This window comes from Centruroides sculpturatus, unplaced genomic scaffold (assembly GCF_000671375.1).
Source record: "Centruroides sculpturatus isolate CEXI.00-Female unplaced genomic scaffold, Cexi_2.0 scaffold115, whole genome shotgun sequence".
NCBI classification, from domain to species: Eukaryota; Metazoa; Arthropoda; class Arachnida; order Scorpiones; family Buthidae; genus Centruroides; species Centruroides sculpturatus.
The window spans coordinates 239,524-258,316 of NW_019384545.1; the positions used below are offsets into that span (position 1 = coordinate 239,524).

General features: G+C 30.3%; 1 protein-coding gene across 1 annotated transcript in view; it reads left to right on the plus strand.

The window, feature by feature from the left end:
• LOC111623468 (mediator of RNA polymerase II transcription subunit 12-like protein) overlaps window positions 1-18,793 on the plus strand; it is a 186,218-nt gene that overhangs the window by 122,815 nt on the left and 44,610 nt on the right. The window contains exons 31-33 of the mRNA XM_023366052.1: window positions 4,269-4,457; window positions 8,778-8,910; window positions 13,917-14,098. Of these exons, the coding sequence (XP_023221820.1) occupies window positions 4,269-4,457; window positions 8,778-8,910; window positions 13,917-14,098 (504 nt within the window). The remainder of the gene's footprint in view (window positions 1-4,268; window positions 4,458-8,777; window positions 8,911-13,916; window positions 14,099-18,793) is intronic.

Below are 18,793 nucleotides of genomic sequence, written 5' to 3' on the forward strand. Positions count from 1 at the left end.
TATGAAAATATAATGCAAAACAAAGTTTTTGACAATAAATGACAAATGCAATATTAAATTAATATTTTAAAAGCTTATATTTGACAAAACTTATTGGTTTCTTTAAATAGGCTGTTAGAATTAAAAATTTTTAATGTTGACATTGTTTAAATTCAGTATACTGCACATTATTATCTTGGCTATCCCATATTATTTAAACCAACAACTTGACACCTAAATGTGGATTCCAGCATATAATAAACAAATAAAATTTAATGTTCAAATGTTTTCGGTTGTCTTTCAGAGGCCCTCATCACGAATGAATGCACAAAACACAAAAAAACTGTTCTATCTTTTGAAAATTTCTTGTGTTTCGTGTATTCATTCCTGTTTGATTTCCCTGGTGTAGAATCTCCATAATGCTTATTAAGCCACTGTTTGGCTTCAACAGTATTTTTCATTTTGAAAGACAGCTGAAAACGTTTGAACATTAAATTTTATTTGTTCATTATATGCTGGAATTTGCATTTAAATGTCAAGTTGTTGGTTTATTATATAGTTCCAGTTTAAGTGTGCCAGTTTATGCCATATTATTTATTCAGAGGACAACAAAAACTATCGAATAGGATAATTTTTTAAATTTATCTTTGTTTTCTTTCTTTCATTTTTATTTTATGACATCATCATCAATTCAGCACATACCCATGTAATCAAAAAGTATTGAGAATGGTTCAATAAAACAAGAATTGAATTTATTCATGAAAATTTATTTTGTCTCCTTCAAAGTAATCTCCCACTGCAATGCACTTATGCTAATGTTTTTTCCAATCTTTAAAACATTCTTTAAAGTTGTCTTCATGATACCCCTTTGGGACTTCAGGTAATTTCGTTTTATTGCATCGATCAATTCAAAACAGTGGCCACGAAACAGAAATTTTAATCAAGGAAGCAGCAAAAAGTCACATGATTGTGCAAGCTCTGTATTCACCTGATATGTCAGGTGAATACAGAGCTTGCAGAATTATATTTGTTGAATTATTGGTAAAAAATTCAAGAACAACAAGAGCATTGTGAGCAGATGTATTATTGTAGTGCACAAATCGGGTCGTTTTCTACAAATTACTTCACACAAATGAAGCAAAATGCTCAAATAATATTCTTTGTTGACATTTTGACCTGTCTGAAGGAATTTGTGATGCACAACACCACAACAATTGAAGAAACAGTCAACATGACCTTGATTTTTGACTGACTTTGATGGGGTTTTCTTGGTCTTGCTCACCTTTTGAGTGCCTTTCACTTGATTGTTGACCTGTTTTAGTGTCAAAAGCATAGTTCCATGTTTCCTCACCTGTAATGAAGCATTTTAAGAATGATTTGCTTTGAGAAATCATTTCTTTGGCCACTTGAACATGTTTTTGGAAAAATTCAGCATTTTTTGGATGACTCGGTAAGTGACACATTGCAAGCCCAAATGATTTTTTAAAATTGCTCGACAAGATTTATATGATACTAGAACATGTTCAATAATGTCTCTACTTGTTAAACAAAGGTTATTGAGCACCAGATCTCTGACTTAAGTGACATGTTGTTCATCGGTCAAAGTTGGACGTGTCAAAGATTAACCAGAGCATGGTTAATTTTAGATGTGTTCTTTGCCTTCCACTAACATCATCTACCACTCAAACTCTTGTTTGGCGACAATAGTCTTCATAGACTATTGTTGCCAAAGGATTTTGTAACATTTCCAACATTTTTGTAGCAGTAATTCTGTGAAAACAAAATTTAATGCACATTCTTTGCCCAAGTACATGTGACATTTTGAAAAATTGCTGGTGCAAAAGTTTTTTTACGCACAAAACAAGTATTTATTTGCAAACAAAACCAGATGATGACATACAGGTTGCTGCTAGATGTTGATGAAAGTCTAAAGTACCAAATGACAAAAGATGATGGCAGCACTCTCTTGCATGCATACAGTTTAAATGAACCATTTCTGATTCTTTTTGATCACAATAGTAAGTCATTATTCAATGATGGTTGTAGCAAAACTATGCAACATATAGTAACTGCTTTTTTTTAAAATTAAATGTTGAGCTCTTAATGTATGTAATTGAAAAAAATAAAAACAACAACTGCACATATAAATTGGAACTATACTTGAAGAGAATAACACCTAAACAAAAATTTCCAGCAAAAAAAAAAATAAACAAATTTTTACTGCTCAAACGTTTTTAGAATGGTTTTTTCATATTTGTTTACTGATGAGGGCCAATAAATTGTAACCGAAAACGTTTGAACAATAAAAAAAATTTTTTTTTGCTGGGAATTTTTGTTTACGTGTTATTCTGTTGTATGTAATTGATATAAAAAATATAGTTTTGAAAATATAATAGTGATAATTTAAAATAATCTTTTTAGATGGATAAGCATATTTTTACTTTCTTTAGAGATAACTAAATATTAAATCTACACTTTTGTATATAGTTATACAAGTGTACTCCAGGTTATGACCATTTCATGTTAAAACAAACTGCAGATATGATCGTTATATATTTGCACCTCTCCCATAATCCGATTTAGCTATCCCCACTGATATCACACTTCATCCATTCTAAGTGTTGCCATCTGTCTGGTTTTTGCATCTTATATCCAGATGTTCAGTTGAAGGCAAAAATGCCTGGATTTTTAAAAAATTGGCAAATTGTCAATAATTAATTATTGTTTAATAATATAGCTGATTTTATACAATGTAAGAGTGATGGACAATTGTGGGTGCTAATCTTAAAATTTGTAAAATATAATGTAGATAATATTGAAACTTCTGATATGATAACTAATTAAGTTCTTCAACTGGGGAGGAGTCTGAATTTAGAAATTGATATGGCTGATATTGAACAAAGAAACCCATGAGGAAGAATTAGCAAATGCAAAATTTATGGAGATACAGCATGAAGATAATATTTAAGGATGACTAATGAAGACACAGACAATGATACAACAGTTGATCCAACACCAGTCAAAACATTGGAAATTAAAGATCCTGTCAAACATAGGTGGGCCACAGTAAGAAGGAGAATTAAGTGAGAAATGACATGCTATAAAGCAATAGACAATGAAAAGAAGAAAGCAGTTGTCCAAATAAACTTAGATTTTTTTTAAAATCACCATCAAAATAAAATATGTTTTCTATAAATACAAAGTTATGTAATTAGTTGTTGTGTTTTATTTGTTTATTAATGTTATACCATATGCATTTATTTAAAATTTAATTTAAGATATATGTATGCATTTTTAAAAAAATGTATGTAAATGTATGGAAAATGGCAATTCATGATACAATCACTATTTGATAGAATGCATTATGTATGTAACCTGGTGTATGCCTGTATATCATATGATACTGTAAGAAGTCACCTTTACATATACAGTAGAACCTCAATTATCCAGACTAATTGGGGATGAAGGTAGTTCGGATAAGGAAAAATTTGGATAATCGAAACAAATACTTTAATTTGTCTTTTAATGATAATACAACACATTTTCTTTTTGATGACATATCAGTAATATTAAAAATAATTACTGTATTTAAATCGTGATCAAAATTTTCAAGAAACAAACGTTCGTATTGAATTTGGACTACTACTGACCAGCGCTAACAGACTACCTATTGTTTAAAAGGCCCTCTGGTGGCTCAAGAAGACGGATTTTATAAAATAAAAAGCAGTTGAAACTGCATTTTTATGAATAAAAATTTGACAAACTATTTATCATTTTATGATGAGTAAAATTTTTTCGTCATGTTCGTGGCTTTTAAGTAATGCATAAACCTTCGAGGCGTGAGGCCCTTTGGACCGCGAGGCATAGGTGGTGGCCCACGTTGCCCATACGCCGCCCTTGGTCATAGAAATTATGTAATTTGAATATAAATTATTTATAAATATATATGTCAAGTTATATTTTTATTATAACGCAAAATATATTTAAGAGTTTACGACCACTGTGCTGGGTGAGACGTTGAAACAAAAAAAGTTATTCATTCCATCACATACATAAACAGTATCAGAATTCGCCAAGTGCAAATCAGCAAATTCGTAAAATTTTTGTTTATTTTGAACAATCCGGATAATCGAAAATACGGATAATAGAGGTCCGGATAATCGAGGTTCTACTGTATAAGTTATTGTTTAATAAAAACAAACATACTTATGATAACAGCTTATAATAATGTCATGGCTATGATCATAACTTCACAGCATTGTTGATTTAAATTGTATTTTAAATTTTAGAGATTCTGATAAACCTGAAAGAATATGGTTGATTGCACCTTTAATAGCAAAGCTTCCTGCAGCAGTACAAGGCAAAGTATTGAGAGCTGCAGGACAAGTATTAGAAAGTGGAAGTTGGTCATCTGCATCATCTTCATGGTCTTCTTCTTCTTCAAAAAATAAAGATAAAGATAAACAAGTTCAGAAAAGGTTATTTTTTTCTTTCAATTTTGCAAATTTATATAATTAGATAACAATTAAAAATAAATATTTGTATTTTTTATAGTAAAAGTGTACTGAAAAATGTAATCATGAATTATTATTTTGTATATCTTGTAGATTAGAAAAAATAATTATAATTTAAATTTTTTAAAGGAAAAGGATTGTTAATTTTTTTAATGATTTTATCAATAGTAACAAACTGAATTTTTGAATTGTAAGTATACAATTAATTCCAAGAAGTTAATCAAATTAATAGTTGTTTATCTTTCTTACAACATTCAATAGTAAGATGAGTAAAGCAGATTAAGGGCGTATTATTGTAGATATTATGTTAGATGTTGTTACATGTTTTTACAGCAGCCAGACTAGATAAATGTGTCAAAAGATTTAAAAATTTGTGACAATTAAAATTATGTACAATGCCAAATAAATTCACACTATAGCTTTTGGCAAATTTTATTATTTAACCACTTAGCTTAATATAAGAAGATTTATCAGAAATATTATTATATAGTTTAATTTTTTATATCAGTATAGAGTTTTGCAGCAATATTATAGTACAGGGTGTCCCAAATTAAACTTGGAATTTCCCAGATGGCTACGAAAAATAACTATTCATCAGAAAGTCATGAAAGTTTGGGAATACCTTAATGAGATAATGGGAATTTTTTATAGAGCAAAAGAAAATTAGTTTCAAAAATCATCACTAGAATGCTTTTTAAGCTGAAATAGTGACATTGGCCTGCAAGATTCCCACACTTTGCCTCAGAGCCAAAACTTGCATAGATTTATCTCAAAGACTTGGTCTACTGTGATCCCAGAACATTGCTGTTAGACCTTAAAGAGAGCAAAGCACACCATGTGCATAACATTTCAAGGTACAAACTCCATACAACCATTGAACATGCTGTTTTATACTTTCAAATGGTAGTAGACAATGATAGCCATCATGTTTTGAACATGTTTGTTCAAAACATTAGACAGATAACTTGTGTACTTCATTGTTATGTTCTGTATAAAGCTGTAATATGGCCTTCTTGATAAAAAGCACTGAGTTCAGCGTTAATACGATTTTTCTTGTATCGCAAGTACTTTTGACGAGTATTATATCGTCGTCTTCAGACGAAAAAAGAACAAAATTTGAATTAAAACGTGCAGAATGTTCCAAGTAGTAAACGGAAAATTTTTCTTGTCAATTTCTAAATTATAGCGTTCGGTAATTCCGTTGGTCACGTGCAACAAGCTTTTGCTGGAGTTCGAAATATTTTAAATCCACACGACTAGCAGCGCATGCGTTGAGGAGCCACTGATATCACACTTCATCCATTCTAAGTGTTGCCATCTGTCTGGTTTTTGCATCTTATATCCAGATGTTCAGTTGAAGGCAAAAATGCCTGGATTTTTAAAAAATTGGCAAATTGTCAATAATTAATTATTGTTTAATAATATAGCTGATTTTATACAATGTAAGAGTGATGGACAATTGTGGGTGCTAATCTTAAAATTTGTAAAATATAATGTAGATAATATTGAAACTTCTGATATGATAACTAATTAAGTTCTTCAACTGGGGAGGAGTCTGAATTTAGAAATTGATATGGCTGATATTGAACAAAGAAACCCATGAGGAAGAATTAGCAAATGCAAAATTTATGGAGATACAGCATGAAGATAATATTTAAGGATGACTAATGAAGACACAGACAATGATACAACAGTTGATCCAACACCAGTCAAAACATTGGAAATTAAAGATCCTGTCAAACATAGGTGGGCCACAGTAAGAAGGAGAATTAAGTGAGAAATGACATGCTATAAAGCAATAGACAATGAAAAGAAGAAAGCAGTTGTCCAAATAAACTTAGATTTTTTTTAAAATCACCATCAAAATAAAATATGTTTTCTATAAATACAAAGTTATGTAATTAGTTGTTGTGTTTTATTTGTTTATTAATGTTATACCATATGCATTTATTTAAAATTTAATTTAAGATATATGTATGCATTTTTAAAAAAATGTATGTAAATGTATGGAAAATGGCAATTCATGATACAATCACTATTTGATAGAATGCATTATGTATGTAACCTGGTGTATGCCTGTATATCATATGATACTGTAAGAAGTCACCTTTACATATACAGTAGAACCTCAATTATCCAGACTAATTGGGGATGAAGGTAGTTCGGATAAGGAAAAATTTGGATAATCGAAACAAATACTTTAATTTGTCTTTTAATGATAATACAACACATTTTCTTTTTGATGACATATCAGTAATATTAAAAATAATTACTGTATTTAAATCGTGATCAAAATTTTCAAGAAACAAACGTTCGTATTGAATTTGGACTACTACTGACCAGCGCTAACAGACTACCTATTGTTTAAAAGGCCCTCTGGTGGCTCAAGAAGACGGATTTTATAAAATAAAAAGCAGTTGAAACTGCATTTTTATGAATAAAAATTTGACAAACTATTTATCATTTTATGACGAGTNGCTAGCATTACAGCTTCAAATACAGGAACGGATGGGTACAGGGATATCACGTCCATTTTGTAGAACATGCTGCTATTGCCATGTGCTTTTGCCATGTTGGAACTAATGATTGTTTTGGCATCCATAGAGGAAGGAGTGACATGCGGTGATTCCGGAAGTAGCTCTCGTAGAAACTTTGCAAGGGCTTTTTCTAGGTGGTAAGTGGGATGTGACCTTTTGTTTACTAATGGTCGTAGTGGCCAGTTCTCTTTATGCGTTTTTGGCTGGAAAAATAGCCTAGGGCATGCAACATTGGATGGAGGATCGAGGCGTCCTGGTAGTGTTAAGGCTATTCCTGGAAGTGCTATGATTTTCTTTGCTCTTCGCAGTACTGCTGTTGTTGGGTCGCTGTTTATCTCCACAGAGCATGATTGTAACAGAAACTCATTGGCTCTAGCGATGAAGTCATTTTCTCTGCACAAAACAAATCTTTTGTCCTTGTCCGATACTAAGAGCCTCAGATCGTTCTTGGCAAGGAATTTCGTTACTGCTTGTTGGTTTTTGCGACTATTTGGTGCATCGGAGATGTGCTTTGTTGTAGCAAGCTTTGTGATGACTTCTAACTCCATTTGCTGGTACATTGGTGCAGTCTGGCAGGCTTTTAAAGCTGCTAAGGTGGCTGGGACTAACTGGTCGAAATCCGCAGACTGCACCAATGTACCATTGAATATATGATCATTTTGAATATACCTTCCAATGATCATTTTGAATATACCTTCCAATCTCATACTGCTATATAGTGTAATTTATGTGTTTTTCCCCCCTTCTTCTTACAAAAGCACTTTGAAAAATCTGAAAAATATTTAAGATTTTTCACATGTTAATATAATTACAAGGGTGAATTCAATTTGGCCAAGCTGTTCTGGAAATATAAAATAAAATGCAAAATTTTAATTTTTATTAAATTGTGCATGTGTAAATTTTGGTTTAGATTAGTTTCTTAGGCCAATTCCCTACAGGAATTGTATATATCTTTATAAGATCTTAAAACTTTTTGAAACCTCAACAAGTTAAATGTTGATATTACAACAAAAAAAATAATAAACCTATTTCTGCAAATATCAGTAAAATGACAATATATATATTTTTTTCCCTATCCTTTTATTTTGCTATTTTAACAATTTTTTTTGCATATAAAAAATTCTTGAAATATTTATTTCTATTTTATAATTTATATTATTAACATGATTTATATTTTATTAATTTCTACATCATTTATATATTTTTGATTTAATGACAAAGAAAATAATGTGAAATGCAAATACAATTGACATCCTTATAGTTGGTCTGTTCTCAAATTAAATAACATTTGTCAAAGAATTACCTATAGAAGTTTTATGAAGACATCATAATTCAAATCAAAATTTTATTTTCATATAACTAAATTGTAAGTTTATAACAAAAATTTTGGAATAAATTCATATATGATTTCTTAATAGAAAATGTTAATACAACTTCTATTAATTATAATAATAATGCTTTAAAACTGTATAAGGAACTTTACACTTAAACTCTAGTCTTATTTTGTTGTTTTTCTTCAAGAAATTATGACAATATTTAGTTGTATATGAAAATAGTTTATCATTATGCTTATTATCTTTTATGTGACATTGTAAAATATATAATAAATCGAGTAACTAAACATTGTTAGATTTCTTCCAGCATGCATGTTTGGTTACTTGATTTGCATTATTTTTAGTTAGTGTGAATATATGTCCAGAGTAAATAAGCAAATTTTCAATTTTATATTTATCTTTCTTTTAAACAGCTCATCTCTCTTAAGTCATCAACCATTTCTTTCGTTAGTTTTAATGTGTCTTAAAGGTCAAGATGAACAAAGAGAAGGATTGCTTAATTCTTTATATTCTCAGCTGTCTCAATGTCTTCATATTGCTAAAGATGTAAGTTTACAAGAAATATTTTAAGTTTTGTAAAATATGTATACAGTATAACAACTTGTTGAAATTTATTGCTTATACATATATAGAAGTATTTTTATAATTCAGAATTTGTAAAGATGTGCAGTGTGTTTAAAACCCATGTATACAAAGTAAATTGTATACATTTATTTTACAATTTCATGTTCCTCAATGGTGTACTTGTAAAGTATTATTTTAGAAATGCATTTAATTATTATCTTACTTTTATAGAATTTATACAAAAATGCATAAAGAATATATATTTGGAAGAGTATTTTTTAAAATGAAAATATTTAACAGATACAGGTTGACCAGCTTGACTTGATCTAAACCAGCTAGAACATTTATAGGATGTATAAAGCTTTATATAACCTCTTCCTATAGCCATTAAGAATTAAAAACTATATTTCTTGGAAAATAGATATTGTATTTCACAGCTTGATTACAAAGTTCACATTTTAGAGGGATGTCAATTATCCGAAATGTCAAATAGCCACATCCTTCTTTTTTATGTTTCCTTGGATTGCCAAAAATGAAATCTTAAATCTACATCTTTCTGTTTGGTTATTGTTATTACCAGGGCTGTGGAGTTGGAGTCGGAGTCATGGAGTTTTGGTGTTTTAGCCAGAGTCGGAGTCGTCAAAAAATCCACCGGCTCCGGCTCCTTTTTACTTCCCAACTTCTTATGTAAATACAACGGAAAAATATTGAAATCGTGTCAAATTTGACCCTCCATGTTTCTTTTGCAAATCTACACGTTTGGAGACCTCCCGAACTCCCAAAAAAGTCATTAAAAGAGGAAAAATTTGCACACGTATGTGTGTTGGCGTCTAATTTGTTTAATTTCTTTATTTTCTGTTCTGAGATATTAAACAATATCTCAGAATGGGTAAAGTTTAAGAAATGAAATGTGGCACTGTAGCTTGCGTATAAAGGGGTATTAATATTATTAAATTTTGGTTCTTAATTAAAGGTCGACAGGGTGAACACATAAAAGTGGTGATAGGTCATATGTCTTAATGAATATTTTACTTGTTATTAGTGTTCAAAATTTAAAAAAATAAAAAGTAAAACTTGTCTCTACCCTCAAAGTAAGCTTTTTTGTCATTTTATAATAGTATAGGAAAACGTGTTAAGATATTCTCGCCTACAATGTTAGAATGTATATGGGGACATGATTTAGTTCAACCACTCTGACGCTTAATAACTAACTCCTGTGTTAAACCATCTGACTCTGATTCTAACCACTCTGACGCTTAATAACTAACTCCTGTGTTAAACCATCTGACTCCGATTCTAACCACTCTGACCACAGAAATTATTAATTAGGCTTCAAACAGGGTAAACAAAATCATGCCCCCACAAACAGTCTAACATCCATACATAGAAAAAAAACCTCAAATCTTTTGCATATCTCAAAATTTCAAGGTGTCCTGATTCCAAAAATGTAAAAATTTGAAAGAGATCAATTTTTGACGAAGCATTATGCTTTCCCTCTGTTATATATAACAGCTGGAAAAGTAAAAATTATCCAATATGTATTTATATATTGACTGTGTCATTACTTAGAGGAGTCTTTTAGCTTTGGAATAAAAAGTTTCTACGTTCTATCTTTATTAGAACTCTATTTATTGAACCTTTTATTCTGAGGTCACGTGATGACATCAGCATTTCTGAGTCTCTTTCGGTAACAAGTCTGCTCCTGGTCGGAGTCAGAGTCGGATGGTAAGGAAAAGTCGGAGTTGGTAGATTTTTACGTGACTCCACAGACCTGGTTATTACATTTCAGAGATAATTAATTGGTCTTGTCACTAATAGCCAGCTCATATACTGCACACATTTGACAGGTTTCAGCATGGGATATTTCTAGAATTATACTGCATGCAATATATTCTTTGAAATTTTGAAATTAATGGTCTAATATTCCTTTTCTCTCAAGTTTGGTGATCTGAGTATCAGTCTTAATTTGCTTAACTTATCAACATGTGTTTCTAACATCTGTTGTAGGCTCTATCAATCCTTGCCACTTCCACATTCTTTCTTCTTGCTTGTCAGAAAATTTGGTAGACCTCCATATTAAGGTAGTGAAGTGAGTTATCTGGTGAGTGTGGAGTTAATGAGCATTCGACATTCTTGTCTGGAATGGTTTTGTCTTCAAAAAAGAAAGCAGAATATGTTAACGATGAAGTCAATCAAAGCTGGAAATCTGAAAATGTCTTAATAAGGAAGAAACTGGAACATCTCTTGCCAATATTTTTAACATTTGTAAAGCAGCAAATTCAAACACAAAAAATTGAATAGGCAAGAAGGGAAAAGGAGACCTTAAAATTTGCATCAAAATGCAAACTTGGACATTAGCACAAAGAGAAACTATAAGATAAGCAGTTGCCATCATCTTTGATAGTGCACTTTATTTATGGTTTACAGAAAGGCAAAAGAAAGGAGATCTGATATTGGGTTATTTGTTGTGTGAGAAAGCAGCAAGTTTGTAGTTTGCCTGATTTCAAAGTTAGTACTAGTTGGCTAAAAAATTTTAAATCATACTGTGGTGTAAGAGAACTCTATATTGAAGGAAAATCCTTGTCTTACAATAGTGCTGCTACAACTAAATTCAAAGAGAAAATTTTATAGTATTTGGGAAAATGAAGGACACTCTGGAAATAATGTGTATCATGCAGACAAAACAGGGATAAATTGGATGGCACTTGCAAGAATGTCTCTGACTTAAAGCATGAATCTGATGCTCCATGTTTTAAAGTCAGCAAAGAATGGATTATAGTATTGGTTTGTGTGAATGCTAGCAGGACAAAACTCTTACCATTGCTGGTGATAGGAAAATCCAAAGAACCTCACTTGTTTTAAAAACTTTTTTTGCAGTTTACAAGGCACAGAAAAGTACATGGATGAATATGTATGTCTTTATTGAATGGTAAACTATAGGCTTTATACTAAATGTTAAAGGCAATGTGAAGGTAAAAAGACAATTTTATTATTACCAGTTAATTTATCTTCTCTTTCAGACACTGTTCTTAATGCTATTGATAACAACTTTTGCATAATACGGTGGTACCTCAGGATACGAAATTTTCAGGATTCGACATGAAATTTAAACATATTTTTGCTCCATGATACAAACAAAAACTCACCATACGACGTTACATTAGTTCGCAGTGCCATTTTTTATTCGCTTCTGTTCATTGGTCTCAGTCTGCATGTTTGCTTTGTCATGGAAGGATCTCACTCGATAAAGGAAATCTTGAGGTATTATCAGAAAATGACTGATTTTATTGAAAAGAAACATCCCGAAAAGGTTCACACTGGCCATATTGCTGCTCGGAGTAATGACATTTGCCTAAGTCATTTTAGAAACATTTTAAAAAGTAGGCAAAGCCAAACCTCTTTGGATAGATATTTTACCAAGCGACCTCTATCCAGTGAAAGTGCTGGTGGAAGTGAAGGAAAGAAAGCAAAAAGCAGTGAATAAAAATTTTAAAAAGATATATAAAACAACACTAATTTTTTTATCTTTACTAAGTTATTTTTAAGTTATTGTTACATTATGTTATGTAAGTTAAGTTTTAGTATCATTTCCTTTCTCCCTCTCTTCCACCACCAGTTTACACCTCCACCGTCATCTATCCTCAAAGGTAAAGTGCAAATAAAACTACATTTTTTTTTATTAATTATTATTCTATGATGGTTATTTATACATTTACAACTACAAAATGCATTTTTCAGTGTTTTCCTTACTATAGTTTTTTTTTTTTTTATGTACTACTAAGCTTTAATTTGAGTGTGTTTTTTGTGTTGGAACGAATTATTTGGTTTTACATGTAATCATATGGGGAAAAATGATTCACCTTTGACATTTTCATGATACGATCTCAGTTTCAGAACGGATTAATTTTGTATCCTGAGGTACCACTGTATATCTTTTACCAAACATCACTGCTGTAAGTATATAGAAATAAGCCAGTGTATGATGATAACTATATAACAACACAATATATGTACACAAAAAAAACAATAATTATTTCACTTCAATTCAAACATTTTTGACATTACATAGCATCATCATCAGGATTTGGAGTACTGAAAGCATCAAATACATTCAAGTTACAACTGTTCCATACTTAGAACACTATTTTTAACACAATGTAGTCATGCCCTGTATCATCATCAGGCTAATTAAAGAGTGTGCATGAACAAATTGGAAGTATACAGCAGCGTTGCACTAGTAACAAAATGCACAGCAATTTCTGAAACATTTGAACCACATAATTTATCAATTTTGCAAAAATATTTATACATAAATGTTCAGTAATCTAGCACTTTTGACAATTTGGTACAAGTCTGGTCCTATAGATGCCAGATTAACAAACTTATACTGTATACTATGAAGATTATAATGGATAAGAATTTTAAGAAAATTGATAGTTAATGATGATAAATTTCTGTTAATTTATGTTATATTTTGTCCAAATAAGTTTGCTCATATATATTTTATAAATTATAGTATTTTAATTATTTTAAAGTAAATTATCATAATTTATAATTTAGCTATGAAAAAATTCTGTTTAGTAAACTTTTGTTGGGATTTTTTTTATTTTTTTGGTTAAAATGGGAAATAATAACTTCTTAATCATCTGTTTATGATGATTCAGAAGAATCTGTTTATGATGATAAACAGATTCAAATATAGAAGTTCAAAAATAATACTGGTAATAAATATTAGGGACTTTATATATATTTCAGTTTATTTCTTGTTTTGATTGATTTTTATCACATGTATGTAATATTTTGTGATGCTTTGATTTATGAATTTATACAATTAATATCGAATTTGTCTTCTATGAAAAACTTTACATATTTAATTTGTCTTTATAGTTAGTTGTGTTTAAGTGGAAAATAAACCTGAAATTAATGATTGTTGTGTTAGACTAGTAAAAATATAATTTTTATAACAATTTTTCAATTTATAATTATAGGATAAACATGGAGCAGAAGACATAAAAATGAAACAGTCAATGCAAGAAGCACTTCAGTTACGCTTGAGTCTAGTTGGTGGTATGTTTGATATGATTCAAAAAAATAGTTCTCAAACAACTGAATGGGCAGTATTATTAGTTCAATTAATCAGCTATGGAGTTGTTGATCCACAAACAAATTAGTAAATATAATTTTAAAATATTTTATTTTTTAAATTTATAAGATTTTATCTAAATTAAAGTTTAAGTTGTGAATAACATTACATCTCTGGGTTAATTATAAAATAATTAAACTTGAAACATACTGAGTGTTATATCAAAAATCCTACTTTTCATTTAGTTTAAGAAATTTCAGAATTTTAACATTTTGTCTTTGTTTATTGTATCAATCATAATTTAATTACTGTTTGTTTTTCTGGTGTTTCAAGGCTCAAATTTAATTAGATTCTGAAGCTGGACTATTCTGTAAACATTAATATACAATTTAATCTACTTTGTTTTTAATTTTGTTTGTAATAATTCATACAAAAGATCAAATTGGAAAAATAACTATCAGCTGACAATTCAATTTAACTATCCTTGAAAAATAAGTTTAATATTTTGTCAACTGATCCATTTTCACTTAACAGTTACCAAGATGCCATTATTTAAAATAATGAAATTCATCAGCAGTTACTATTATTTCATCAAAATTTCGCAGTTTGTCTCTTTTATAAAAGTCATAACAGCTGAAATGTAGATAAATTAAACACTAGTTTAATTTATAACCATAAAAGTCAGTAACAGCTGGAATGTAGATAAATTAAACACTACATACCATACATATAATCTTCCAGCAAATAATATGTATTTGAATTAAATACAAAATGGAACATTTTTTAAAATCTGAACCAGAAACATTCAAAAATGAGTCTATGTCAAAAAGCAAACAATTTTAAAAAACTTTCTAAAATTAGAATCTCTAATGATCCATAATGTTTGACACTTGATGCAGGCCCCAAAAAAGGCCATAAACGTTCAGTTTTGTATTTAATTCAAATACATATTATTTGCTGGAAGATTGTATGCATGGTATGTAGTGTTTAATTTACTTTAACCAATCATGAATGGTAAAAAAGTAAGTTTGTTCAGAAAAATTTACTTTTTCATTCAAATATTATAATATACATGTGTAAATCTTTATAAAGATTATCAAATATTTTTGTGAACAAGTTATTGCCTTAAAATGAAATTATTTAATTCAGTTAGATCAGCAGTTCTCAAAGTGTGTGCTGTGGCTTCCTCACAGGGGCACCACGAAATGTTATAAAATTTTTATAAGTTTACTTACACTTTGAATTCAATGTGATAAGATGTGACATCTAACAGACTTGGTGCAAATCATTAACTCAGTAATAAAGGGTGACACATAAAATCAAGGTGGTACTTAAAATTGCAAAATGTGAAAAGCCTAATACCATCGCAGAAAAACTCATTCTACCAGCTGCTGTAGATATGGTGAACATTATGATTGGTGAGTCTGCTGAAAAGCAGCTTTCAAAAGTGCCTTTATCCAATAACACCATCAATCACAGAATACAGCACATAGCAGAGGACCTCCAATGTTCAGTTAGTTGAAAAAATAAAAGGGAAGGAATTTGGGTTGCAACTGGATGAGGATACAGATAATAATAATGATGCTAACTTGATTTGCTATGTGTAGTTTATAGATAGTAATAACATTGTAGAAGATTTTTCTCTTTTGTAAAAGTATCACTGCTGGTGCTAAGGCTCATGACTTGTTCGAGATCTTGATATTTTTATATCTGAAAATAATTTGGAGTGGACCAAATGCATTGGTATCTGTACTGATGGTGCTCGTTCTATGTTCGGGTATTATGGAGGATTTTTCGAAACAAGACCCTATTGCACTTTTGACCCATTGCATTATTCAAAGGGAAGTACTCACATCAAAATATATGAGTCCTACATTGAACCAGATCTTAGAATATGTAGTGAATGTAGTAAAATTTATAAAAGCTCAGCCGTTGAAGAAAGATTTTTCAGAAAAACTATGTGAGGCTATGGGATCCAAGCACAAATAAAGACTTGTGCTCGGATCCCATGTTTTGTACTTTCTCGAAGTGCTGTAGTACAGCATTGCAAGAAAGTAGAAAACATTACCATGAGAGAGTGATGGTTTTCTCAAGATAATGTTTTGTTTTGTACGTTTGAACTGCGACAAGAAATTTATATTTTTCTTAAAGAGGAAGACCACAAGTATGCCAAAAATTTTGTGAATAGAGATTTTTTGGTAAAACTTGCATACTTATATTATATTTTTGAAAAGCTGAATGTTCTGAATTTCTTTTTGCAGAGAACATGTGCCTCTTAACCTATTCAGTGTTGAAATTTTTATTTGTTGCCTGTGATGCCATGTTGAATTTTCGTCTTTGTTAATCCTAAAAAAATTTTTTTGTTGTTGTTGTTTTAAATAATAATCGTGTTTACTGTATCGTTAAAAATTATTTTTTTATGTTGCACAAACAAAATAAATATATTAAATAATATAGAAACAAAAAAAAAATTATATTTTAAAAGTTCATTTTAATATAAAAATTGTGACGCATATCGACATCTAGTATCAAAAACATTCCGATGTAAACACGTAAATATTCAGGATTGCCCACGCAGGTCAATGAGATCAACACAAATATTTTTTGGAACAATGTAGGACAGGTTAAAGTCTGTTGAGAAAATTTCACCTTTTATATAAAAAAAATTAAAACCATGGAAAAGAAAAATAAATGAAGACAGAGGAAAAGAAGGTTTTCCCTTGTTACAACAGTTTTTGATCTCCAGTGGAGTTGATTTCTCTCTAGGTGTGAAATCCATTTTTGAAGAGCATTTATCACAGCTTATTACCTGGTTTGAGAAATATTTTCAAAATGATAATACAGTAGAGCCTCGAAAACTCGGCCTAATGTGGACCGAAGGGTGGCCAAGTTTGTGAAAATGCCGGGTTATCGGGAATGGCGTTAAAAAAATGAGTATGATTGTGGAGTCCTCAGAAAATACTGTACTGTACTTGTATGTATTGTTTGCTTGAGAATACAACAGAGAATAAACTGCCCAAATATCCTTAAACAAAGGAAAAGTACGTCTTTTATGAAGGCATAGAGCCTTTACTACATGAAAATGAAAATTAATGAATACACTGTACAGTAATTTACCTGATAAGACAGACCTCAGAAAAATACTTTATGAGGCATAAAGCTGTCTTTATCATGAAAATTAATTAACTAAGGATTTTTTTGCCCTGCCAGGGTGTGGTAGAGTTATCCGGAGTGCCGGGTTATCGAGTGCTGAGTTTTCGAGGCTCTACTGTATCAATAAATTTGCATGGATCCAAGATCCATTTAATGCCAGTGCTCCATCTGAATTTACTACTGCAGAAGAGAATCTTATTGAGTTGTCTTCGAATAGTACATTGAAAACAAAATTTAGTAGCATAGAATTAACTGAATTTTGAATATTAGTAAAAGATGAATATCCCTTCTGATTGGTAAAGCTCAGAGAATTTTAATTCCATTTGCAGCTTCTTATTTGTGCAAAGCTGAGTTTGTCACTGTGATAAAAACTAAGCATTGCACAAAAATCAATGTGGAGAAGGAAATGAGGGTGGTTGTGCCCAGTTTGATTCCAAGATTTAAGAAAATGTGCGGTGATCAACAGGTTTATCCATCCCACTAATTATTAATTGAATTTGTTCAATTACATTTTTTTGTTATCTTAAATGTGTTTTATTTATTTTTTACTTAATGTCCTAACTCTTTAATTAAAAAAATATTGGCTATTTCCCTATTTCACAAATTGTACTTGTTAGAATTTGACATAGGGCTCCTTGGAAAAATCTGGATTTAGCAAGGGTGCCGAGAATCAAAAAATTTTGGGAGTCACTGATGTAGACAATAAATTTAACAATTATGATGATTATTTTCAGGAATTTCTTTTGAATTTACTATATCCTTTTGTAATATCTGGCATAAAATTATTATTTAATTTTTTTACCTTTTGGAATTTTTGAAATTAAAAGAAACATACTACAGTAGAGCGTCGTTTATCCGAAACGTCAGTTATCCGAAAGAATTCCAGTCGGCAAATTTAAATTTTCACTAGTGCTGTGGCGCTGCAATCTTTGGCTATATATTGGGCTACTCCAATATTTTTTTTTTGTAGGTGTGTGTGTGTTTTAGCTGGCAGCACTGGCACTTTTGTGTGGTCTTTTTCTGAAGACTGTATCATGCTGAATTGAACATTTTTGATACTAGATCAACTTCTAAAGTATATATTTTTTTGGTTTTTTATATTTTTCAATATATTTATTTTGTTTGTACAAAATAAAAAAATAATTTTTAATGGTACAATAGCCACGATTATTATTTTAAAAAGTTTTCCTCAGGCTTAACATTGATGAAAATTCAACGTGAAGTGACATGCAACAGAGAGAAATTTCAACGTGGGATAGGTTAATATATTTTTTTGTACATAATTGGTTATCCGAAAAATAAGTTATCCGAACAACCCCAGACCCCAATTGATTCGGATAAACGACGCTCTACTGTATTTATATATTTGCAATGTACAGTACACTATGTTAAAGATTAGAAATACATAATGCGAATGAAATAAAGATATGAGACTGGATTCTATGAACCATTAATCAATGTGTACAGTAGACCCCCCTATAACGCGTAGATACGTTCCTCATTATACAAATTTCATGTTGTAGGAATCCTTAAATACATGAGCCAATCACAGCCCGACACGTGTGAAGTTTACGGACTACAGCTGTTTGAAAGGTTTTCTTCCATAAAATTAATCGATTCTAGACTAAT